The 27748-nt window shown below is 40.5% G+C and overlaps 1 protein-coding gene across 1 annotated transcript in view; it reads right to left on the bottom strand.

The window, feature by feature from the left end:
• LOC148411971 (microtubule-associated serine/threonine-protein kinase 3-like) overlaps nt 1-27748 on the bottom strand; it is a 50225-nt gene that overhangs the window by 16659 nt on the left and 5818 nt on the right. The window contains 3 exon segments of the mRNA XM_088434831.1: nt 15350-15381; nt 22138-22274; nt 24330-24468. Coding sequence (XP_088290957.1) covers nt 15350-15381; nt 22138-22274; nt 24330-24468 — 308 coding nt within the window.

Genomic DNA, 27748 nt, shown 5'->3' with positions numbered 1-27748 from the left:
TCAGTGACAGCCATCCAGACAAAAACATGCTATGAGAAGCAGTTCATCATTCGCCATTTCCTGTTTTTTCACCAACTATTGTGTATTTCCCCTACGAATGTATATAAAAGTCCATAAATGGTAAAAAAGCACGAATGCGTCACAGCATCAAAGGACGATGACGGATTCCTCAAATAGATAACAGAGGCGCAACAATCGCGTCTGACGGCAACAATTCCACCGCGTGCGCCCAGGAACATTCAAAAAGAACAATGGGGCGCTCTGCGAGCGAGTGTAGAAATGCCCGAGTAGGCAGAGTCGGTCGGCGCGGTTGTCAACGCGTGGCTGCAGAGGTCACGCCGAGCGCCCCCGTCGCACGCCGGTGGCGCATCAGCTGAGCCACGCGTTTTTTTTTGACATACACAACAAACCGCAACGGTACAAAAATGTTGTAAATGCTTTTAAAGGCGTAATAATGACTTCTTTATGAATATTATTTTTCCTTCGACCACTCAAATTGCTCTGTGGCATCAGTTCTATCCATACATATGTAGATTGAATTTATTAATGAATTGGTCTCTACCGCCACCTATTGTCTTGGGGTGAAACGCAAGTAAACAAAGAATTTTCTGTTTGCTGACCTAGTTTGAATGGCGCAAAAATGGCAGGAAAATCAGTGTGATAAATCCTATTAAATTGCGTCTCAAAAGTTAGAATTATAATGTCTTTATATGGTCCAACATTTGGACAATGATTATTCTTGTACAGAAAATTTTGCAAGTCCAGCTGCAATCACATAGAAATGTCAGTATGGCTGCATTTTAAAGTTTTACATGTTTTAATCATCTGCTGGAAATTTCAGCTCCCTAGCGTTTTTTTCTTGTATCAAACGGGCTAGCGTACGCCCCTTCCGTCCTCGTTTGGCTTTGTTGAGATCCATCCTTGCGTTCGCGGTGACTGAGTGAAAAGCATGCGGTACACAGGTGCGGGCGTCAAAGCGGATCAGGTTTAACGGCGTCTATTTATATGCGCCGGCGGAGGATTAGGCCGACGGATGCCACGCCGCTGGCCAATCAGCCCTCGGCACGCTTGATCCATGCGCTTCCTGCCGCAATGTTTGGATCAAAGACTCGTTTGGCGGTTCGCCTCTACTTACGGGACAGCGAGTAGCCCCCTTTCACGCAGGACGCCAGACGGGGGTTTTGAACGCCAGCGCCGATTGGATCTTTCACCCAGAAGACCAGTGCTTCTCAATTACTTAAAAAAATGTATAAGTATACCCAAAACTGCGTTATTTTTAACTCCTAGAACCTCTAGGAAGCCAGTAAATAATCACAGAATATTGTGTGATATGTCTATGTAAATATGGGCGGTATCAGATGAAAGATTGACTTCCATTCCTTACTTTGAATTGCATGCAGGTAATAGCGGTGTTGTATGTGGGGAAACAGTGCCATCCAATGGTCACGGTTAGCACTACAGCGCCATCTTTAGCACAAAGTAGTCTCAATCTGTCAAAAAGACCCTTTTAAGTTATTTTGGGTAATAACGCGAGGCAAAAATAGCCGAAGATAAGTGAAAGAAAAATGTAGCGCGGCCCTGAGGCGACGCCTTGTGCGTTTTTGTAGTCAAAGCTGTCAGGTGTACCCACTCGCATCAATGACAAAACTACAACACAATGTCACATTTCAGACACTTACCGCCTCTATTAATAGTGTACTAAAAAAAAAAAAAACACACACGGTCAATCAAATAGCAGATGCTACCTTTATACAAAACTAATTCTTTAAAAAAATAATAAAAAAAAAGAACAGTTTGGAGAAAATATGCATTTGAAAATATGTATTGTGAAAAAAAAACAATTTTTTGGGGCATTTTCTTGTAAAAAATCTCAAAATAATGTCTATTATTGAAATTTTTTTCCCCGAGGAAAAGTTGTAATATGAATTTTTTTTATACTTGAAAAAAATAAAATACACAAATTATTTCCCATATTCCAACTGAAAAATAAGCCGTTCTCATAATGATTTCTCCAAAAATATTGTCATAAAATGACCAAAAAAAAAAAGACTTATTCCTCATAATATTTATTTTTCTTTATAAATTACAACGTCATCTTCAAAGTAGTTTGACTTTTGGTTCAAAAACGCATTTTTTTTCTTCCCATAATAAGACATTTTTCAAAAAAACACTTCAATCTCAATTCAGGACTAAATTTAAAGTATAATATAATATAAATTTAATATATTTTAATTGTTTTAATTGAGTAACATTGATATATGTATTTTTTTGTTTTATTTATTATATGACATTTTATTTACGATATTAATTTACTATTTAATTATGTGACTATAATAAATGCTTTAATTTACAAATTAATGTAGTCTTTTTTTATGTATTTTTTTGCCTTTTTTTTTTTTTTTTTAATTTAATGACATTTTTTTTTCACAAGCAATGAAAATTGCCAGCGTTGGAATGTTGCATAGGCTGCAGCAAAGCAGCCGCTATTGACTGCTAAGCCGTTTTCCAAGTAGGTCATGACGAGGATTAAAAATGAAAATCGAAATTTTAAAAAAAATGCATTTCAATGGCACTTTATGAAGATGCTGCGCTGTAAACACGCCGCCTTAGATTTTTTTTTTTTTTCCCTCCATTCGTCAAAAATTAAAATTAAGGTCATTAAGGTCAGCACGGGAGTTTTTGGACTTTATTCTTAGTCGAGTATGTAATGGTGAATTTTTTTTTTATTCTTTTCAATATTTTATCCACTTAAAAGAATATAATCGTTCTGCAAATTCATCACTATCTTGTGCGATTTTTTTATCATGAAAAAAATGACATCAGAAAAAGACTTTCAATAATAAGGAAATGGAGCAATTTTAAGATAAAACGCAAGAAAAAAATATGGATTCAAAGCTGGCGTTCACAATTCTGAATAAAAGAAAATCCATGTGGTAGAGGTTGAATTTTTTTCTTTAGTATTTTTTTTTTCTTTTTCTGGTCTGATTTGAAAGGAAGAAAAATTGCGAGAAAAATAGAACACTTTTTTCTTCAATACGATTCACGCAAATGGCAAATCAGATATTTTGGGGTGAAAAAAAAATCAACAATTTTCTTCTCATAACCTGACTTCATCTCCTTCCAACATTTAGACTTTTTTTGATACCAGACCAATTTTTTTCCCCCAAATAAATCGTCGCGCACATTAAAATTGATGCCATCCCTCCACAGGAGTCGGTTGTTGTTTTTGCAAACAGAAACAAAAACTCATTGCAGTAACCTGACACATGGCAACGGAGCGTCAACACTCCCCGGGTGCGCTTCCAGCGCGTCGCGGCACGCTCTTGTGTCAACTTGAGTACCCTGCTTGGAGTGCTAACTTTTGGGAACTCTATCTATTGATATAGCTGTATGACGTCACCCCCCCCCCCCCAGTTGCTTTGTGTTCCAATTAATTTGCTCTTAATTTGAAAAAAAAAAAAAAAACAAAATAAATATATATATATATATATATATATATATATATATATATATATATATATATATATATATATATATATTTTTTTTTTTTTTTTTTTTTTTTTTCAAATTAAGAGCAAATTAATTGGAATTATATATATATAAATTCCAATTAATTTGCTCTTAATTTGAAAAAAAATAAAATAAAAAAAAAAAAAATATATATATATATATATATATATTTATTTTGTTTTTTTTTTTTTCAAATTAAGAGCAAATTAATTGGAATTTATATATATATATATATATATATATATATATATATATATATATGTGTGTGTGTGTGTATTCTCATGAATTACAACTGGTTCTGGAAAAGATATGACATCATCGTACGACCTTTTTTTTTCTATTTCCGTTTCTATCGGCGCGTCCCACAAGCCGGTATGTTTCTGAGGGAGTCATAACGTTGTGATGGGCTCGCTCACATTCTGTCTAGGGATGATGCGTGGACGCTGGGGCGATTTGGAGCAGCTGGGGTGCGTCATTCAAATCTGCAGCGCAATCAATATCTGGCAATTTTATTTTTCCTAAGGCGAAAAAAATGGCAGGAAATTAACGGAGGAAAACAGGAGGACTCCCTGAAAAATAAGAGATTTTGGGGCGAAATGTAATTTAAGATGATATCGATTAGAAAAATACCAAAAAATGATTTCAATTGTTGAGCTCGGTAATGACTTAAATGCTTTTCGTTTTTACAAAGCTAACTAGAGGAAATGTAATTAGATTACGCCTTGAAAAAGTGTAAATCCAGACTACTAAACTCCGCAGGTGTAAAAACAAAAACACCACTTTTTGCTAAAGAGAAAGGAAAAAAAAAAAAAATCGCACTAATTCAAAACTTCCTGCAAAGATAAAAATAAGTTAAAAAATAAGTAAAAAAAAAAAGATTTACATATAAAAAGACTAAAATGTGGCAATGGTGCTTGATAACCAAGACAAGAAGCTTTTTTTCTATTTTTTCTTCTATTATTTCTCAGTAATGACTGATAGCCCTTCTTTTGCACTGAGAAAAGTCAACGAAATTTTGTAAATTTCAACTATTTATCTAAGCAACTATAACTACAAAACGCCCCCTTTACAAAATATCCCAAAAGAGGAAAAATATCAAATTACACATAATTAAAAACTTTAAACACAAACTAGCAAAAAGGAACTAAATTAAATCATGCAAATTTGAACTACTTAGCTAAGCAACTATTACAAAAGAGCATCTTTTCATAAGAGCAAAAAAGAAGAAAAAAAAGATTACACATCTGAATTAGAGGGGAAAAAAAATAAAAGATTTTACGCCTAAAAATAAAAAGATTAAAATGTGATTTGTTAACTATAACTTGCGAAGAAAGCCAAGTCCAGTTGGCTTTTTTTTTTCTTCAAAACTATGAATACAAACTTTTGCGAAGCTAACAAACAACAGGAAGAAAATTAAATTACACCTCTAAAAATTTTTTTTTCTGTAAAATTGGACTATTTAGCTATGCAACAATAACAAAAGACCTCCTTTCCTTTAGAGCAAAAAAAAAAAAGGTTACATCAGCTAAATTAGCGAAAAAAGTTGTTCATTTGGACTAATTCAAAACCTGAAAAAGAGACACTAAATTTGGACTTTTTTTTGGACTCAAAAGTGACCAAAAACTTTTTTTTTTTTTTTTTTACAAAGCCAAAAAACAACAATAACTATAATCACGACATCTTCAAAACGAGACTCCTTGATGCGCTTGATATCCGCCACTTTTGCAAAGCTACAAGGGGAAAAACTTCAAAAGGGAATCGAGAGAAAATTCTTAACAAGATTTTAAGTAGAGTGAAAAAAAAATAAAAATAAAAGTCCATTGAGTAGAACATGCCAGTGCCCTAAATCACTAGCAGATAAGCAGGTTGCGGCACGCTCCCGCGACAACTTAACCGGGACGGCGTGCGGACGAGGGCGGAGCGGCTACCTTTGGGAGCGTCGCAGGCCAGCTCTCCCCAAGAAGCGCGGCGCGTAAAAGTTGCCCAGCGGCGTCCGCGCGCCACAATCCCACAAGCCGTCCGCTTCGGGGAAGGCTCGGGCGGCGGGGCCCTCCGACCCCGGGCGCCGACCTTCCGCGCTGAGCATGAGGACGCCGCGTCCTCCCCGCGGATAAAAGACGTAATCCCGGGAGGATCCCGAGGGGACGATCCGGGTCAGGTTGCGGGGGCGCTGCCACGCGCGGCGGCGGCGGCTGACTCTTTGTTTGCGCGTAACAGGCACCTAGCGCCGATTACGCGGCGGGAGAGAGGGAGGGGGGCGAGGAAGGAGGGAGGGAGGAGCGGGAGCTGCGGCGTCATCCTTCCTTTGGATCGCCGCCAAAATTCTGATGGCTCAGCGTATCCGTGTGGGAATTCCTCCGCTTGCGCGAGAATACGGCGGACCCCCGTGTAGCTAAGGTTCGCCGTTCGCTAAAATCAAAAATCCTATGGCAGAGTTTTCACAGGGTTTTTCTATTTTTTTTTTTTTTTTTTTAGCACATTTGCAAATAATTTCTCTTGTTGGTTTGGAGGTGAAAAATTTGCGAAATTTTGGGGTAACGTAGTCAAAAATAATCCTCAAAAATTGAAACAAGCAGGATACAAACAAGGCTTCAAGGCTTGATACTTACAAATAATAATAAACTAAAATAAGTAAATAATTAACTTACTTGCCGAGTGCAAAGCATTGCAAAAAAAGAAACCTAAGCCTACTTGGAACCAACTACAAATTTTCGCTCATTTCAAACCGAATTTATTCCAATTTCAGGTCTGAATTTACAGCTAGCACAGTATATATTAGGAACCAGGTGAGAAACTCAATGCCATTTCACACTGGTAAATAATATACGAGGGTGAGAAAAGCAGAAGCTTCGATCATGCAAACATGTGGGGAAACATCGCCCCCTGGTGGTAGGATGACAAAGTGCTGGATTTGACATGAGCAGTAGTCGGCTTTTTAAATGTTAATATCGCCGAGCTAGCGTCTCTTAAACATAAGAAAACAAAAAAAAGAGCTAATATCACCTGATCAATTCCTTTTAGAAAGGATGATTATTATATGGAGCAAAAAATATTGGTACTATTGCAATAACGTAAAAAGAAAAAACAAGATTTTTGCCGATTTCAAAAAAGCTGAGAGTTTTGAAATCCCCAATACATTGAGCTAAATTACTGCTTATTATCGTAATATTGTAAACAAAAACAAAAGATATATGCATCAAGACGAAGTATCGAGAAAATGACTCATTTAAAAAGAAAAACAAGAGAAAAATCAGCCAACCCGAGTAAACGCTGCCCTACTTCACGACACAGACGCCGCTATTTTGACCCTTTGATCCGCCTCAGATTCAGGCCGTGCTGATTGGCCGCCCGGCGGCAAAGTGCGCACGCGCTCGCACGGCGGCGAGCATTGTGTCACGCCGCCGATGAATTTGACGGCTGGGAGAAGCCGGGGCGGTGAGGGGGGAACTTTTGGACGGAGGCACGACCTCGCAGGGGCGGGCAAAGTCCCGCCTGCGCAAAAATAAAAGTCGCTGGCGCTGCAATAAAAGCTGAGCGATAAGAGCAGACGTGGATTCGCGTGACTTTTTTTCCCCCCCCGAGGGTTACCGGTGTTGTGACATCCACATCCCATATCGGAGTATTTACATTACAACACGCGGCTTCGAAAATCACTTCAAATGTTCCAGACGGTACGCCTACCATTCGATATATTTAAATATTTAATTTCTATTCAACTAAGGTTTGATTTATGAAAAAAAAGCGGGGAAAAATATTCAACAAATACAGTAAATACTGATTTGAAATCAGTTAAAATATTTATAGCTTGTGTATAACTTGATTAAAGGATAGTCGATTTATTTATTTATTTATTTATACCTGTAGGTCATGTGACATTAAAAAGGTGATCCAGCAGCAGCAAGAAAGTAAAAAAAAAATAATGTATTCAAAAGAATACATTCAAAAAAGAATGTATTCAAAAGAATCTGCATGGGAAGAAAAAAAATGTAGTCATCAAATTACCTCATAAAAATGGACGTTAATTTTTTCATTTTTAAGAGTCCAGACATTCAGTCTCAAGTACTTATTTGTGTATTATTTCAGTCTAAAAATGGCTGGTGCTAAAAGAGTTACTCATAAACAAAATATTCACTTATTAATGTAAAAAATTAAAAGCGGACTATGAACGCTTTCGGTGCCAAGCGTTATTGGACTATGGAAATATGGGTGCTGCCATGTGAAAGATTGACTTCCATTCTTCAGCTAGAATTGATGTACAGTAGGTCATAGCTGTGTTTTAAGTGTGGAAACACTGCCCTCCAATGGTCACAGTTAGTACTACAGCGCTCAATTGGCTTATATTAGCTAAGCATTAGTCAAGGGTGTCAGCTACCCTCCATAAAAAAAACTGAATTTTAATATTTATTATTGTTATCACTGTTTCAAAAGACGAGGATTGGGGTGAGTTCACATGTCTTGTAAACCACGTGTTTATAATGACGAATTAATCAAACGATTGCCCATCCCTACAGGTGGAAACTGGAAAGTCTCCACCAGGCGATTTTTAAGTCGCTATTTAACAGCTACAGCGTAAATTGCTCAAATGTCCTCACACAACTCCGCCGGCTTTCAGGATCATTCCAACGGGAGCAAGATAAGCCGCATTGTCACTTTCAGATTGACACAGCCGTGGCGCAAAGACAGACGTGCGTGAGTGTGTGTGTGTGTGGAGGGGGGGGGGCAGAGAGTTATCGCTGGCCGATAAGCGCCAAATTTTCGTCTGTCAGCTTCCCTTGTGATGCGGTTATTGTTAGGCAGCATGTGTGTGTGTGTGTGTGTGTGTGTGTGCGTGTCCGTCCCTTCTGGCCTCCTCTCTAATTGCGGCTGTGCTCTCTTTTAGTGTTCCATTTAGGACGTAACGCTTTGCATGGGGGCCAAAGTCAAACTTGCAACAAGAACATAAAAGTCACTGGCTCTTTGCACCGGCTCGCTAATGACTGGAGTCTCTTTCAGTGAACATCGACTATCTTTAAAAAAATAAACGCACCTGGCCTTTAAAACCTTAAGAATTGACTGTCGATGCCACAAGATGGCGGCAAAGTATTACTCTTCTCTTCTAAAGGGCGCTAGCCAGTCTGAATGAAGCTCCTCTCCTTATCGCAACATAGTTCCTTGGAAGTTAGATGGCCCCAAAGCAAGTTTTGTATTAGATTGAGTGCTAGCTTGTCTGAATGAAGCTCCTCTCCTTATCGCAACATAGTTCCTTGGAAGTTAGATGGCCCCAAAGCAAGTTTTGTATTAGATTGAGTGCTAGCCAGTCTGAATGAAGCTCCTCTCCTTACTTTAACATAGTTCCTTTGCAGCCACGTGGCCCTAAAGCAATAGTTTTATATTAGATAAAGCGTTGGTCTGACCCCACCTTTAAAAGCTTTAGAATTGACTGCAGATACCACAATATGGCGGCAAAGTATTACTTTTCTACTAAACATGGTGCTCACCAGAGTTGAAGCTCCTCTCCTTACTTTAACATAGTTCCTTGGCAGCCACGTGGCCCTAAAGCAATAGTTTTATATTCGATAAAGCTTTGGTCTGTCCCCGCCTTTGAAAGTTTTACAATTGACTGCAGATACCATAATGTGGCGGCAAAGTATTACTTTTCTATTAAACATGGTGCTCACCAGAGTGAATGAAGCTCCTCTCCTTACTTCAACATAGCTCCTTGGCAGCAAGATCGCGCCAAAACAATAGTTTTGTATTAGATAGGGATTTAATCTGAAATTCTACTTTAATCGTTGCAGGAAGCTCCAACAAAACAGAAAAGAACATCACAAACTCCATTTTTTTTTTTTTTTTTTACAAGCTTCAAATAAATGTTTCTTGGCTTTATCTCTTCCTTTAACACCGAATTGGTTGACAACGATTGAAGAATATACATTTTATTGTTTGGCCATATCGCCCACCCTTCCCCAGAGATTCTTAATTATAAAACGTAATCATGATTTCACACCTGCATCACACACACACACACACAGACAGACACACAAAGACACACGCATACAGTCCATCAACTTGTTCCCAGATTAAGCCAAGCAGAACCGCTGTGATACAGAGCAAGTCTTGGTCTCTTTGATGTGCTACAAATCCTACTTAGCACATGAAAAGTGAGCACAAAGGCAATATTACAGTAGGGTGGGGGCTAGGCGCTTTTTTTGGGGGGGGGGGGGGGGGGGGGGGTACTGGATCTGCCTGCGCAGAGCTTGTATCATGAAGGGACTATTTTAGCGGTGGTGCTGGTAAGGGCTCCATTTTTCGCTTGATGAAAACCAGAAGAAAGAAGCACATTTGGCAGCGTGTTTTACTGTCATCCAGCACATTCCGCTTCAATTTTGCGGTTTTAATCCGCAAGATCTCGTCCCGTCCCCGATTACCATCTCATCCACATAAACGTTAATAAACACAAAAAAAGCTAAACATTCGTGATTTGCATTCTTGTGATATGAGAATGCCACAATGTTTCTCGTCCCAGCACAAAGGGAGTTTTTATTTTATATTTATTTATTTAGTCACTTGCTGGGGCAGAAGTGAAATGAAATAAGGGAATTGGCTTTGGCGCCGCGTGACAGTAAAACACGCCACAGAACGCGGTGAGAAGGCCAGCCAACGCTTCAAAATAAATCTTAGTATATCAAATAATGTATGGACACAAATGCCTTGGTACGCTTATATTTTTAAGTTCTTTCTAGAAGCATTTTGTTTCAATGATTAAGTTCTATTTGGGGGTGGGGGGGGGTTCATCTGTTTATGTTTACATCTGCATGCTAGCTTGTTATTTTTCTTGCGGTATGCTCAATAATAGTAAAGCTTTGAAAACCGGGCATTATTTGACTTTAGATTTTGCCCAAATCTGGTCTCGTTCTCATGGATCGATCTCGGATCGGTAGACATCTTGTCTGGTGGGATTTAAGTCCCGTCCCATAATGCATCTGGTACGAAATGAAGTAAATGCAATTACAATTACAATTACTTTTTTTGAGCATGTGCATATGCTTTATTATTATGGTATCTGTTTTACTCTTTATTATCACTTTTTTGTTTTGTTTTGTTGTGTTTATAATGTTCAAAATAAATTCATTCATTCATTTACGGCTAATTTTGCCCCTTACCGCACTGTGAAACTTCAACTCATTGCATTTTCGAATCGGCGATGTACCGCATTCCAAAACGTGGGGGACAAAGTCAAGTGCGGCCGAGCGCTTTCCGGATGGGCCCGATGGCGACGTGGCTATTTTGATCCCGCGGGCCGGGGGCGGGGTAGCGCGCGTGGCGTCGTGTCACTCGCTTACCTCCAGAAGTGAAAGGCGTGCAGCGGGCTGCACGGACTGCAAGGACTAGTGGGAGTGGGGCTCAAGCTGCGAGGCGTGAGGCTGCAAGTTAAACGGAGCAAAGTAAAATTGAGACGTCTATCAAACACACAAACAACGTAGATTTCTAAGGTCGGATGCGCGCGCCGGGCCGAGGCGTTTTGTCTTTCTCCCGGAAGCCAACGAACGCTTTTGACATTGCGTCTCCCCTGTCGTAAAAATAATCATAATAAAATGAAAAGACGTCACGCCGTGTCGCCGCAGTGCCGAGGGCACGCCGAGGTGAGCGGATTTTACTGCAGTGGGTTTAGGAGCTCATTAGCATCAGATTATGGCGGCATGCAAATCCCTCATGAGTCTTATTCGGTATATTTTTTATTGGTGCTACAAAATTGAAAAGTGTGGTTTATTCCAAGCTCGGTTTGCTCGGTTTGGCTTTAAATGACAGCGAGGTAAAAAGTGACGTTTCTGACGAGAAGCAATAAAATGATGAAATCGAGATTTTAGTGACATTTCTCAAATTGGCCACCAGATGGAGCTCCTTTGCAAGCATTTCGAAGCATTGCGGCAACATTTTACGCGTTTTAAATGTTGTAAAAACGCGGGCGCATCTGGTGGACAAATACGGTCCTGACCTACGACGTTTAGCGATTACGAACTGTGACTAACTGTGAACTAAGAACACATTGTTCAGACAAATATTTACAGCCATAAAGCGAAGGGTCGGGGTTGTGCGAGACTGAAATAATACGAATTTTCCCTTTCCGATACGATACTAATACTGTAGCCCCGAGTGCTGCCTGATATCAATACTTTATCAGCAGGAATTATACATAATTTTACTTTTATCTTCAAACAGACTTGATCAAGTATTAAAACAAAGAACAATAATCAGCAAGAGTAGCTATGAGAATAATGCTAAAAATGCTAAAGATTAAATAGATTTTTTTGGGACGATATCGGATCGATATCAAAATCGGATGTGGTCACCCCTAATACGCATGGTACAAGTTAAGGGAAAAGGATATTTACTCAAAAGTGTAAAAATTGTATATTTTAATGCTCTATAGTTGCAATATCGGAAAAACGACATATTGTCTGACATTTTGCCAGCGAGGTCAACCTGCAGCAGATATGGTCAGAAATGAAAAGTAGAGATTGATTTATTTTGTCATTCATAAACAAAACTGATATTAGTTTCCTCATCTGACTAGAAACAAGAAAAATCGCAGGAAAAATAGCGATGTAATACCGCAAATAAAAACAGTCGCGAAGTAGCGAGGGAACGTGGGACATTTTCAAATTAAGAGCAAATCAATCGGAACATGAAGCAACGTACCGCTAAAGGACGTTACAGTGATTCCTTTGCCGATATTTCGCTCGATTTTAAAAAGACGTGCGTTCGTTATGAGCGCCGCTGTTTTCCGCCGACGCGTGCCTGAAAAAAATTTCAAGGGTGTCTTCGCGTGCCTCGTCGTTAACCTTGGACCACCTGTAGTACCCGCCATTGCCGCTCGAAACGCTCTCGCGAGATAACAATGCCATATTGTCCGTCTCAGCCGGAGTTGAACTAGTTGCGCGTGTACCGTAATCCTATTAGCGCGGCCCGTGAAATAACCTTGACAGAGTCGCCTGCGAAAAGCGGGACGCGTTCAAGTGCGGCGAGAACCGCATCCAAGATATGCCCCCCCCCTTCCCTTTCCCTTTCCCCCGCTGCGGATTAGACAACAGAAGTGGGACAAACGCCTCAACGAAGAATAAATAAATAATAATAATAATAAAAAAATGGCGGGAGAAGCCGGTGGTCGGGGGGGCTTTTTCGTCACCTTTACATTTGCGTCACGCGCACACGTGCAGCAGGCGCAGACACGCGCGCAAGATATGAGAGTTCCCGCTGCGGATGCTAACGCTAGCAAGGTAGCATACTCACTCGAGCGTCAGCCCAGGAATTCTCAGCCGTTCCCGTTGGGCTTTCATGGCTGCCGCTTTGCTCTATTGTGATCATCATAAGCGCTCGCCGCCCGCCTGCAACGCACGCACGCACGCACGCCGTCAGCCCGAGCGGCTCCCGCGCGACCCGCCTCCCGCCGCCTGCTTCCTCTCTCTCTCGCGCTGACAAAGAGCAGTCAAAACAGTGGGACGGAACCACCGCCGCTCCGCTCCGCTCACGCCCCCCCCTCCCCCCTCCCCTCCCCTCCCCTCGCAAAAACCAGAGAAAATGAGTTGTTTTCGTCCTGCCGCCTCGAAGCTGTCAAACGAGACCCTCGGCCGTTTGCCTGCCGATGACAATGGCCCCTCCCCTCGCGCCTTCATAATGGACTGCCCCCCTCGCCAAACCCCCCCCCCCCCCCCCTCCATCCCCTCCCCAACAGCAAGTACCACCACCACCCGGTGACTAGCCGCAATGCAACTGACGCTTACCGTAATTCCGCAAATATAGGAAGCACCTGTGTATAGGCCTCCCAAATAACTCATTCGATGCCAGAGACGTATTTTCACGTTTTTTTTTTAAGAATCCAGACATTCAGTCCCAGATACTCAAGTATCGATTTATACTCAAGCATCACGCCAGTGAGGAATGGAATCGCGTCCTTCTGGGGACTATTGATTTAATTTGATCAGATTATTCCATAATGGAATTTTGAACTTCGTGAAAATTGTTTTGATTATACACAAACGATAACCAGTCTGTTTTCATGAAAGACGGTGTTTCTCAACTATATTTTGCCAGCCCCCCCCCCCCCAGAAAAGAGAAAACTTTTTGCCCCCCCCCCCCAGTCGATGCACTGACTATAAGATTATTATTGATGAAAATTGTATACCTACACATGTATCCTTTTTAAACATAACAGAAAAACGCAATATAAATCAACTGTAAACAACTGTTAATTATTTTTATCCCGTTTATACGGGTTACAGCTTAGTCTAAAACGGAAAAAAAAGAAGCAAGTGCACCAAAGTGCCTGAAACTGAAAAAAATGATGAAAATTATAACTTTATTGCAATTACATTCCACGTGACAAAAACAAAGCCTTTTTCCTGGGATCATCCACGCCCCCCCTGGTATCACCCCCCCCCCCCCCCGGGGGGCCCGCCCCACTATTTGACAAGCACTGATGACAAAGTCGATCCATTTGATAAATCGATAAGTTTTCAATTAACTAAGTGTTTTTGACAACGCTATACATACCCCCCCCCCCAAAAAAAAAGTGACTTTCAGCCATGTTCAACCAAAGCAGCTCTACCCCAACGCACAGCCGTCCCGATTCATTTGAGGCGGCCTCGACAAAGACCTGACACCATCGCCATGGTTACCGAGGTCACTGGAGGCTGCGGCAACCTGTTTGCAGAAGGATCGGTCGCAGGAAATGACACCCCCCCACCACACACACACACACACACACACGTTCACGCACACACACAGGAAGGTAGACATGTCCAGGAAGTAGATGACACCTAAATGGTGTCAGTGATAAAACGTGAGACGATTTTGGTGGACAAAATGATGAACCGGTTCAGCGACTCGTTTGTAGCCCAATGTTCCTTTTTGACTTCAGATTTTTTGGTGTATTTCTGAGGACTATTGAAAATTTAACAGATAACATCTGAATCAATAACATCAAATTCCACAAACTGAGTCACATGACACCAGGGAGGGAAACATGCTGAGTTGGACATTTTCATGAAAGGGTCAGCTGACTTTTTCGTTTTTAAACTGTTCTTTAACCACTTTGGAAGAAATTTTGACAATTTTTTTTTTAAATAAAACACCAGGGATTGAGTGTTTGATTTTTTTTTAGTGCCATGGACGAGAATTCTCATCTTTTAAAATAGTAATACTCATAATAAATAATAAAATTCCCCTAAAATACGTTATTTATTTATTTATTTTAAGAGCATAGCTGACACCCTTAATTAAGGGTAAACCAAGTGGGCACTGTAGTTACAACTGTGACCATTGGATGGCAGTGTTTCCGCAATTACAACACCGATAATATTTACATGCAATTCAAAGCAAGGAATGGAAATCGATCTTTCATATGATATCACCCGTACCGTATTTGTAGATATAGTACGCAATATTCTGTTGGTCTTGAAAGATGAGTGAAAATGCTAAATATATTGTCCCTCTTGAGGTTTCCTTTTGCGATAACGCTTGGCATTAAAAAAGTCAAAACAATGTAAAAACAGGTCATTGGGATAGAATGAATTAAATTCCACACGTGAAAATGCGGGTACTCAAATATTAGGGCTGGCGGTGAAGTATAATTTCTTCAACGTGGTCCCGTGAAAAAAAAAAAATATTTGCGAGGCGTACAAACATGTCTGTGAGATATTGTCCATCACGTCATGTTTTCACCCTCATGTTTGACTATTATAAGAAACATAAACCCTTGAACCCCAGCAAATTACGTACGAAACTAATAAAGACGTCACCGCAGCCGGGGTAACGATCATAAACCTGATTGACGATCGGCATCAGTCATATGCGTACTTACAGGCTGCCTCTCCGGGGGAGACTGAGCTCCTTCTGCGAACAGAGAAGAAGAAGAAGAAGAAAAAGAGTATTAAAAGAGCAGAATTTAGACCATGTAGCGTACAAGGTTAAACTGAGGTCAGGCTTGTAGCGAAAAAGTCCAACAAAGAACTCATAGAATCCCCGAGGGCTTAAACGCCCCGCCGCACTCGTTACTGGAGGGATAACGCAAAAATCCCTAATCGCCCCCCGACTCCATTTGATTTATATAATATTGAAAAGCTTGACAATAGTCCAAGAAAGGAAAAATATGTTAATTAGCTTCCGCTTTATACAACGCGTATGGAATGCTGCGAGAAAAAAAAAAAAGGATCGCGCTGAAGGCTGTTTGTGAAATAGCAAGGCCATAACCGGACTTAAATGTTGCGGCTTAATGGCCCTGATAATGATCTCAATTGACCGAGGATAAATACTTTGTTTAAACACATTAACCAGAAGCTCTTTAATTCGTTGGATGTTTATATTCAACAACTGAAATCCACCCGTTCACTGCCAGACGAATATTGTGTATCAGTCAAGCATTTATTTATTTATTTTTGTATGCATGGAAGGTGGTCTTGCCCAGTTTGCCCAACTAATGTAATGACTGAGACATTCCTGAAGATGGCAGCATTGTATTGCTTTGTATTTGAAAGGAGCACAGCTTCTCGAGGAAGAAAACTCATTTTTGTGGCGGGCCATTTTGTAGCGAGAACTTCCTTCACTGGGCCGATATGTTGAGAAAACCAAGTCGATTTTAAATTGTCTCATAGTATTATTACTGTACACAACAAATTGATGGCTTAGTTGTTTTGAAATCAGAAGTAAAGCAGCCTAGTTTGTTCATTTATTGTTTAAATTACTGTAACAGAACAAACCAAAAAATCTCAACTTTATTTTTCATTATACACGACAAGCTAAAGTTTAGCAAGGGTCACGGAAACTTACATGATTTACTTTCGCGGGCCATATAAAATGATGTGGAGGGCCGGATTTGGCCCCCGGGCCTTGGGTTTAACACCTGTAGACTAGGTGGCAAACAATAATTTGTTGCACAGATTTTTAACAGAATATCAGCAAGTTTAATTTAAAGCCTTGTCAGACACCGTGCGGTTTTCTTTTCAAATTAAGAGAAAATTAAATGCAACATAGGGCAAGTTATTGCTAAACTGTATGATTAATGACCTTTGCAAAACATTGTATGGTTTTATTTTGGGAAATTTCATAAGCTAAACCACAGTCCGTATTTTTGTTTTTCCCTTTTTTACGTAGGGAAACTCGGCTCTTTAAAATAGTTTAAAAGTACCGTTAGGGGTGAGTGAAGACATTTCAAATTGGTACGTAATGCTTTGTAATGCCGTGACAAGGAAGAAGACATTTTCTTTTCAAATGAAGAGTAAATTATTTGGAACATAAAGCAAGTTAGCTAAATTGTGTTATAGTGACTCCTTTGCAAATCGTTAAACATCCTTATTTTCTTCAAATTTGTCATTTGTGACAGAAGAAGAATCCGAACTCAATCAAACGATGAAAGGCAATCGATCATCTGTAGTTTCTGAATTGGAGATACCACTCCATATGTGATTCCGACATTTATGAAGTCGGACATGGATGGCACAGCAATCCGTTTCAGGTCCATATTTTTTTCATCCATAAATGCTTCGGACCTTTTAGGGACTATTTGGCAGAAAAAAAAATTTCACAGGGGGTAGATGATATCATGATATAATTGTACGTAAACAACACTTGGGTTATGTTACTAAAGGCATTTTTAATCAGCAAAATTAACTATCAAGCTCTATTTTTTGCATGGACAAATTGTGAACCTTGACCCCATGAATGGACGTCAAATTTGAGCGCTATTCATCGCTCACAATTCAAAATGGCGTTACGTGTCCCTAGGATCTTGGATGAAACCCTTGCCCTTGAATGGAGCAAAAAAAAAATGGAGGCGTTAAGGAGGAGCCGTCCCTTTGCTATCAATTACTTTCACGTCTGGCCATCAGGCGAGCGTCGTCGTCTCCTTTTGGGGGGGGGGGGGGGGGGTGGAGACGAGACAGCGACGCACGAGACGCTAATTAGCAGCGGGAAGTGATTTACAGCCGCGTCGCGTTCACCAATCACGGCTCAGCGGGTCACAGCGGGAAAGTCTGCCGCGGAAGCAATTTGAGGAGGAAAAATAAAACTGTCTGTTTGTGACAAGCTTTACTGAGCCAAGGCATATATTTTACATGCAGAAAAAATAATCTTGTTTCAATTTGCTCATAAATGGACTTATCTTTATGAAAATATCTAGTCTGCAACAAGTGGTTGGTGTTCATCAAAGCTGCATATAATCTGCATGTGTGGACCACAGTGCCCCCTAGTGGCCAAGGAGCGCACAGTGGCAAACATGCAAAAATATTACCTTTTTTGAGGAGGTTTACGTCATGTTAAGAGCAATATTTAAAAAAAAAAAAACAAAAACAAATTTTCATTAAATTAACCTCTGAGTGTCCAGGGATTTTTCATTCGCCTAGCGTTATTATCGCCCAACTTGGGCTGACTTTGAAATGTCATAACATAAATCTAAATTTACTTTCATCAGCCCTATCCATACATACATTTTTTGTAACGCCAAAACCCGGCGGTTTTGGGGTGCCAACACAAATATTTCTATTGCTGTTGAAAGGAAAAATGCAAAATTGGGGGGAAAATGCGTGACAAAACATCGGGTTTTCAATATGTCCAAAATTGACAATATTTCCTGGCAGTAAATGAGCCCGACATGGGCTAATTTTCCCACCTATTGGGTGTACCTCTCGACCTTCTGTTTGCAAGCATTTAGAAGAAAATCTGTCAGGTTTTGACAACCTATGCAATATTTTAGCCTCCTAGTATTTTTTTTTCGTATGCTTTTCCTTGGATATCACACATAAAAACCCCTAGGGGATGGAAGCAGTCTCTCGATTAGCGAGGCGGGCCCCCTGGGGGGCGCGGGGTGATGGCGGGTGAGTTGTGGCTGGCCCCAAGGGAAAACAATTTGCTTTTGCTATGTGAAGTACGGTTGCAATAAAATAATTGGCATTTTTTTTATATGCAACTTTTTTTTTTCAGTTTTAGACGAACCTGTAAGCGGTTATAAATGCAGTAAAAAAAAGTAGTAAACAGTTGTTGAAAGGTGATTCATATTGCTTAAAAAGATACAGTTTTAGGTATATTTCCACATTTTTATTGATAATAATCTTACTGATAGTCTGCGTGACGAGTAGGGGGGCGGGAAAAATGATTTGAGAAGCAGTGCATCAAACTGTCTGCAATGAAAATACTTGTATTCAAATTGTGTTTGGAAATAAAGTAGCACTGGCGCATCTCCACTGACAACAGCTGATTTTCCTTAACCAATACGGTGAGACAATATCGCAGCCTCGCAAAAGCGTCGATCCGGGAACGACTCGTTCGGCTGGTGCGATAACACGAAGGCGAGCAAAGTGAACGGCAACTTCCGTTGCGAATGCGCTCGGCCACGACGGAAAAACCGGCGCGCTGCGCCCGCCTACCTGTAGTCCCCGCCGCCTGAGAATGCTGGACTCATCCATGGCGCCGTGGCGGCTCGCTTCCGCATACATGAAGCGGCGGCTAGCTCCTCGCTATGTGACGCGCGACGCCGCTCGCTTGTCCCGTACGCCTCATCTGGCTCCTCGCCGCTGCGACTCCCCCCCTCCCCACCCCCCCCCTCCCCACCCGGGCCGGCGGTAGCGGAAAAGGGAGGGCGGACGACGGCGAGTAAGGTAGGAAGGATGAGGAGGGGGGGTGAAAAGGCGGGGGGGGCTATGGGACAATTCTCTCAAGGCATGAAAATGAGAGGATGTCCTTGCGGGCATTGTGGCGTTTGGCGAGGCGGGAGAAGACGCTCGGCGAGAGTTTCTTTGGCGTTCTGAATGTCGCACCGGGCGCCAGATTGGGGGGGGGGGGGGGCGCATCAGACCCGACGAGTCCGCTTTATGCACCGGAGATTGTCAATTTCAGATTGTTCACACCTCAGGATGTGGCCTGCAACCACAATTCTGTATTCCGTCACTGCGCCCCCCCCCCCCCCTTTCTTTCTCGCTGACTGCCATTTACTCAGCGTGGAAGCACTGCGCGAATATTAAGTGCTCCTCTCAGGTTTTCCTCATCAGAAGCCAAATTCCCACAAAGGATTTCCAAAGGGGGGGGCGGGGGCACGCGTGTCCAAGACCACATGACAAATAGCTTGTAAAATAAATGTGGAAATTAGGAATGATAGGAGTGGAGGTCGGTGGCAAAATTAACATTGAAGCCTAATAAATCACAATACCGAAATAATCCAAGGGGAAATAAATGAACACATTTGTGAAGACTCATTCAAAAATTCATTTCAGGGACGTAGTTTCACTTTTTTTTTTTTTTTTTTTTACATACCAGACATTAAATCACAGATACTTAAGTATTTAAAAAAAAAAAAAAAAAGACGTGAAACAACGTTCCTGGCATTGAATGAGTTAATTAGTCAATTAAAATGTGATTTGATTCAATCGCAATGTGTTCAATTACAATGCTACAAAAATTTTTACATACCAGACATTAAATCACAGATACTTAAGTATTAAAATAAAAAAAAAACAAAAAACAAAAACGTGAAACAACGTTCCTGGCATTGAATGAGTTCATTAGTCAATTAAAATGGGATTTGATTCAATCGCAATGTGTTCAATTACAAGCAGTTTTACAATCACAATATAGAATGCAATACACTGCATAGTTTTCTTTTTGTTTTTGTTTTTAATAGCACTCAATGGTATCGGTCTGAAAAAGTTGGTATCGAGCATCCCCGCGTTCCGTCTATGTGGTGGATTTTCATCAACGGGAGGCGGGCCTTGATAAACGGCGGCGACTGAAGACGGCCGTTCAAAAGCGAAAGTAAGAACGGACAACGGATGTCATTGTGCTCTTATCTTCTCGCCTTCCGCCCGTGTCGGCAGCGCGCCTCGGCGTTATTGCGGCCCGGGGGTGGCCCGGCAGCAAATCGATACTCCACTTGTGGTGCGATAAGGACGTCATAATCCCCACGCCGGCGTGTAGTTGCGCCTTGCCCCCCCCTCGTAATGTTGTCGGGAGATGTCCTTGACCGATAACATTGACGTGAGGCGGGCGCCCCCGTCCACGCGGTGGATTCAGGAACCTTTCGACTGACCTTAGCCCGGTTTGTCCTGGCTCAAATTGAGCCAGACGTGGGACCGTTTACTTTTCCGCTAAAGCATTGCATTGTTCGTAAATGTTTTTCTTTTTCTTCATATTGACTAAAAAGGGAGAATACGGGTATGGTAATCGATGTAAAAATGTTCAGTGATGTTTTGAAAATCAACTTGTTTTAAGTAAACAAAATAAATCCCTCCAATCGACGTCCAATCAATGCAAGAGGACAGCGCTTCCTACCGGTGGCTGCACAACAGTGCCCTCTGGTGAGCAAAAGCAGAATGGCACTTGTTTCCACTGAAGCCATGTTGATTCTCTATTAAGATTAGTCATTTCATTGCATTTTTAATCATGAATTATCATTAGTTCATTGAAATATTGAGGCTTTTCAATTATAATACACACAGAAAAACAATTAAATGTCAAACTAGGCCTTTATTAACTGTACAGTCCACATCCGAAGTGGAATTTTAAAATTCCTGTCGTGTCAAGGAAATTATTGTATGATAAAAATAAAATACATTTATCCCTTTTATATAGTGAAAATTGTGGGTTTCTAAGCCACCGTTTTTATTTATTTAGAGGCATCTCCAGGTGGTCAAGGTGTCACGACGCCTGAGTGAGGGTTGGCGTGCAGTAAAATAAAATAAAATCGTATTTTATAATATACATTTAATGCAGTTAGTGTAAATGTCAGCATTGAAAAATGGCCGAAAAATCACATATCAAAAATGCACTCTAGGTTTGAGGATGGCTACGGCCATGAAGTAGCTCCGCCCCATTGAAATGTTCTAATAAAAATAAAAATAATCATATATTTAATCGGCAAGTCCCGGATTACGCATGCACGCCCTTCCGTGGGTGCGGGTCATCAAGTATCGACGTTGTAGTATCGGAGGCTTAAGTGTCAACAATGATACCAAATTCAGAGTAATCGCTCCCCTACCTGATATGTGTCATACATGATATATATCGTTTATCACCATACTTGTTTTACGGAGTTCAAAATTTTCTCTTGGTCTGCACTTTTGAGCGATGTCATTCAGGAAACAAGCTAGGTATGACGTCATAAGCCGGCGGCCTCACCTTTAGCGTGTTTAACGAACGCAAACATGCGGCCGACACGTTTGTGGCGGCGTTAACCTTTCCTCCGCCGATGACTCATCGGATTAGTCGGCGCTTTTGATCAAATCTGCCGGGAGGGGAGCGGATGGCCGCATCGATCGGCGGGGCGGTGAATGTCACCTCTACGACGCGCTTGGGTTTCTCAACACGATTTAAACCGAGACAGCATATATGCGATATGTATCGTTTTTTTTCCCCTTTGTTTCAATATTGATACACAAGTGCCGCCATTTTGAGAGACCAAATAAAAACACCTTGGATAGGAATGCTATGAAAATATTTGATAAAGAGGATAATGGAAGAAAAAAAAAGAGGTCAAGCGTGCTTGCTTCAAGCACGATTAATCGTAAAAAATGGCTAGTTTGACGTTTTGGTTTGGTCATTGTAATTTGTAAAATCAATACATGAAACGTCTCCGCATGAACCTCCGGGTTAGGATATGCCACTCACCGGGCTGGAGGTCAGGGACGGGTCCGACTTGCCGAGGTTGAGCGCGCGCATGCGGACCAGGTTGGAAGAGGCGTCGGAAAACGACTGCGGCGGCCATGCTGGTTGCTGAACATGGGCCGGGAGCTGGAGGTACTTTCCTGCCACGGCAAGAGGAACAACATGGATGAGAAGATGTCACAGCAAAGCATCACAAAGTTTTGGAGACGCGCTTTTCAAACTGGGGTCCTCAGAAAGCCTGGAAGCTCCAGATAAAGATCTACTGCAATTTAAATACGGAAAAATAAATACAAATATAGCAATTTTGATATAATTATAGTAGAATATAATAATAATTTTTCTAGTGTATATATACGTGTACATCAACCACACCACAAGATGGCGACAAAGCCTTAATTTGCAACGCTTTGGTGTACCTTAACATATTCCTTGCAATAATTTCAAGTTGCTTGAGTGTAAACTGCCACAAGGTGGTGCTAAATCGCTACTTTTACAGGAGCTGGGCCTTAGACTTGAGGACAAAAACATGAAATAAATTATTCTCAAAAAGAACTTTTTCAGATTAATAGTGTTTTCTTCAGAATAAGAAGTGAAATATTTCAAAAATAAGGTCAAATTATATACGATTAGGCAGGGGTTCATTAGATATGACGATATTGGAGAACATAATACTATAATCCTTTGAGACTAAACTATTCCTGAATAAAAGACATAAATCGCAAGACTGAATTCACACAAACAACACTTCAAATTAATAGCACCACTAATACAACTTTTATTTATTTATTTAGAAAGGTTTCTGTGAGGCTCTGAAAAAATGGTATAATATTCACAAACATGCTGAAATGTCCTATACCTATGAATGCTAGTTATGTTTACACGATGCAAGATTTATGAGAGATCACTGAAAAAAAGGCGTTCCAGAACCCCAGCTCGAGAAGAGCAAGGCGAGTAACGCCGCAAAGGAGAAGTGGAGGGAAAAAAAACAAAAAATCCCATTAAGAGATCAGGGGCAATCCCCAGATTGCGTAACTCGAGCGGCTGTACTCCCACAGGAAGAGAGTAACAAGGAAACCAGCTTCTGTGTCACAAATACTCAATAATAAAAAAAAAAAAAACGACAAGTGTTTACGCTCGAAGCTGTCCGTCATAAACGTGCTACATTAGCTGTAGAGAGCACTCAATATTCAATGTGATATGACATATGATTTTTTTAGAACATTTAACCTCAAACACGAAAATGTACTGCACTTGAATAAATAAATACGCCCTGATAAAGTAATTCAAACAGTCCACATTTGAGATTTGGGATGTATACCAATACAATCAAATACATTTTGTTTTGTTGATTATTTTAGCTGATATAAGACTGGGAAATCCTCTCTAAAATGTGATAATGATTTTCCATGGGATGATTTTGTGCAATTTAACTGCTTGATACATCTTTGCAGCATTTTATTTTCCAACCTCTTTAAGAACATAGCAAGCGACTCACACCTTTTAAGTTATCTCATAATTATTCCATAAATTATCGCCCTGTACTGAAACCGACATTTCCTTCGTTTATTCTTGACCGTAACGATCGGACCGAATTTTGAACAGCTTTCGGACAATGTGGCAAAACTGAATACTTTGTACATTAATGTGCATTAAAATATGAGAAAAATGGCACATAGAGTCAAACGGGAAATTCCTTCAACCAAAAATACTTTTAGACATGATTATTCTGTCCATTTTCCCATCAGATTGAAATTTTACATCCGCTCCCCCCCAAAAAGATGCGCACGTAAAGTGCAGTTTTGTCATTCTCCGCTTGAGGTCGCCAAATTCACGTTTTACACTATAAGCCCTGCGAGTGCGATTCGATGGGTTTGTATATTTTGCAAATGTTTGTTGAAAAACATGACAAAGTGCATCAGTTGTTATGTTTATCCTTCCATTACAACAGACAATGTTAAATAATCTGTCAATTATACCTTAGAGACCACAGAGGTACAATTTTTTTCTTTGGATGAGGCCGTCAGAATAAAGTGGTGAGTGGACAAGGAAGGAAACTTGTGGTTCTTCCTTCTTAGTAAGCACAATTTCCCTCATATGTCGAAACAGAGGAAAGTGTCATCACTTGCAGCAATGACTGGCCAAGCTTGGAGGCGTGTTTAGCTCTATGTTTGCTGTGGAATTAGATCCATGTTTACCTGTCAGACCTCCGCCCAAGCTGCGTCTTCTGATGTACCTGCCGTCGTCGCTGAGTTGACGCTTGAGGCGCAGCTTCAGCTCCGGGTGGCTGGACTTCCTGAGCGAGGCCGAGGAGGGCGGGTAGAGGATGTGATCCAGCTGCGTGGAAAACGAGAAGAAAGGGATTTAAAAAAAAGATCGGTGTATTTCCTTTGAGGCACTCTCGTGCGGGATTTTGATTTTTACATCAAAAGCAGTTCACATCAAAGGGAAAGCGCTGAAAGAAGGCATCAGGGAGCTGAAATTTCACCCTGACGGCGACAACAGGTCAAAGTTCAATATGCCACGCCCACTTTGCTAAAATATTGCGGGAAATATGTGGAGGAAAATGAAACAAAAAATGGTCAAGATACAGAAGAAGAGAAGTTAAAATTATATTTGATGCAAATATGCTATACTTGGTGAATAAAATATAAGCATATGATGCAGAAAACAATTCATATTAATACGCTTCAAATCTCATTCAATGCCAAAGACATATTTTTACGTTTCTTTAAATAAGATGTAAATATGATATAAACTAGCTCAAAAATTCAATATGTTAACAAACTTTGCCTTCCTGAGACAGTTACCTAGTCTGAACTTAAAAAAAAAAAAAGGAGTAGTGGCACCAACGGGGTCAAAGTTCGAGCAGGTTATGGCCGCTGATAACGCTATCTTGGGGTTTCCAATAAAAAGGACACTAATGTTAGCCTTGCGAGAAAGAAACACGCATGCATCCTTTGCGCAGGTTAAGTGCCAGGTGACCTTTTCCTCCGGGGTTCCTGAAAGCAACATCAAACCTAACCGCCTCCCTTCCTTCCTTTCTTCCTGGCGGCCCGCTGTGGACACTGCCAACAAGTCTTTATTTCCACAGCAAACACCTACGGGTTAGCGAGGCCAAGATCTGCTGTTGTTAACGACACACTCACACATGACTGCGCCATTGTTATATATATATATATATATATACATAACGCAGGAAAACGCATTGCAACTAGACAAAAGACGCCAGCATGAAAGGTAAACATAAATAAATAAATTACTTATGTCCACACTGATGAATATTCTTTCTGATGATTCAAGCTCACTTAAACATGTACGGAACCCTTCACAGCTCAGATGGTAAAGACACTTGAAAAAGGGGCAACGGCGCGTCGTCGGCCTTTCTTTCAGCGGTTGCTAGGACGCGGAGGATAAACCGGTGCCTAAAAACGGGGAAGGCCATCGCGACTAAGCTCTCATCTTGCTCTGCTGCCATTGTCCCGCTAACATCAGTTTATGTTTCCGAGAACTGTGAAAATCACATTGTGGATATAATAATCAGTTTTCGAATCATTGAAAATGGCGTCAACAATGTATGAATAAAGAATATTACAAGGGCTGCAATGAATATTTTAATACGATTAATCCAGCGATACTTTTGCTGATTGATTAATTAATCAGAGGTGATAAAAATAATCTATTTATTTATTAATTTTCTCAAATTAACATTGCAGAAAATGCACAAAGCTTGTTTGTAATGATTTGGTTGCTGGTTTGGTTTGTAATATGTCGTAAAATTGGCAAAAATGGTTATCATTTTTTGCCAAAATAAAACATCTTTGACAATGTTTTATTTGGTTCAAAACAATGTCGATTGAAGTGTTTTGATAGACGACTTAAGAAATTGGAAAATCTCAATTTTAAACATTTGGACACAATTGATCGTCCATTAAAAATATTTATCGATTAATTAGGTAATCAGTTCATTGGTGTTTGATTGTGGCAAGTCTGATTATTATTTTTTTTTTAAATAATCATGGCAGCAAATTTGACTTCAGACCTGACTACTTTCTGCTAAGAAAACAGAAATGGACCGATTATCGGTGCTGGATTTGATCATTTTTACACATTTCTCATTAATCTGCTCATGACAATAAACGACAATACGTCGGATATGTGTTTTAACTTCAAACAAACATAAAATTGACATTAGCTACGGCTAACGTTGTACATATTCACATAAAAACACACGTGTAACATACCACTGCCACATCTGACATTCGCATCGTCAGAACTTTAGCAATGACATCACACAGGAATCACTTGGCATGACCCCAAACTAAACTTAAGTAAACTTACATGCTCAAAATAACCCAAATAATGAATACTATTCCTCCTGTGGACTTGTAAATGATTCCTGCATCATTGGACATATAAAATAGAAACATACAATTGAAACGTCCGCAAAAATTTATACCACTGTATCAGTTATGGGCCTCTTTGACTACTAATAATCTATCACGGATTTCGGGGGAAAAAAAAAAAAAAAGGAAAAACATCGGTCTATCTTTATAAGCAACACTTCAAAAGTGTATACAATAGGTTGACGTGGTTTGTCCATTATTTTCCCAGCAGGCTGAATAGCGTGTCCCCGCAATAAACGGGCGTTCAGACGACTCGGCGGTGTCATAATACACGCTTTGTCACATAAACATCATTACTCTCACTTACCGGGCCCACACCGCTAACGTAAACCGATGTTCCGCCAGACTTCGTCAGCTAACATCTGTTTTGTTCAACTGCCACCAGGGATTTTTTTTTTTCTTCTTCTTCTTTCAGTTTTTTCATCAGGGGGAGTTGTATTTATTTATTTTCTCCAAGTCAAACTCTCACGGTGGAGAACCGACAAGCGTATGAGCCGCGAGGACGGCGACACGTTCCGCCCCCTCAACTGGCTTCAGTTCGGGGGTCGTTGAACTCCGCGAGAGGTCGCGAGGGGATTGCGTTTCCTGTGTCGGCGTGATTTAAAGTCGGAAAATACTGGAGGCTTTTTCCAAACGGTGACTTCACACGACGGCGTTAGCAATGAAGCTCTCAAGAGTTAAAAAAAAAAAAAATCTTTGAAAAGTCGTGTTAAATTTAGGATCTCGTCTTTAGGAAACATTAGTTTAAATTAATTAGCTAACTAAGTTAGCCAAACAAAAACGTTTTCTTCAATCATCACCCATGAAAACGATTTCAAAGATCGAAATAAACCCAACGACTACGTATTTAAAAAATAAAATAAATCATAATATAAAAAAATAACAACTTTTGTTTAAATGTACAAGTGATAACTTTAAAAAAATCCACTCGTTGTCGATTAAAAACGATGTCAACCGTGCCCAAGGCTTTGCTAACCAATCATGGCTCACCTTTTGGTCATGTGACTGAACGGAGAGATTCATCGATCGTTAGCCTGCAGCACATGCGATGTCATTTTTAGCCAGCAAAAGGGAAAAAAGTGATTTAAAAGCACCTATTGTACGGGAAAAATAACGTTCAGAAATTTAATACCAGGTGCTAATTATTTATACTTCTTTCCGCGTTAAGCTAGTACGAAAAGAGTTAATGATAGACTCCCCCGCTGGTCTAA

This window comes from Hippichthys cyanospilos, chromosome 15 (genome assembly GCF_059441005.1).
Source record: "Hippichthys cyanospilos isolate Australia breed blue-spotted pipefish chromosome 15, RoL_Hcya_1.0, whole genome shotgun sequence".
NCBI lineage: Eukaryota > Metazoa > Chordata > Actinopteri > Syngnathiformes > Syngnathidae > Hippichthys > Hippichthys cyanospilos.
The sequence above is the reverse complement of the archived record's forward strand: the minus strand, read 5'-3'. Positions and strand labels throughout refer to the sequence as shown.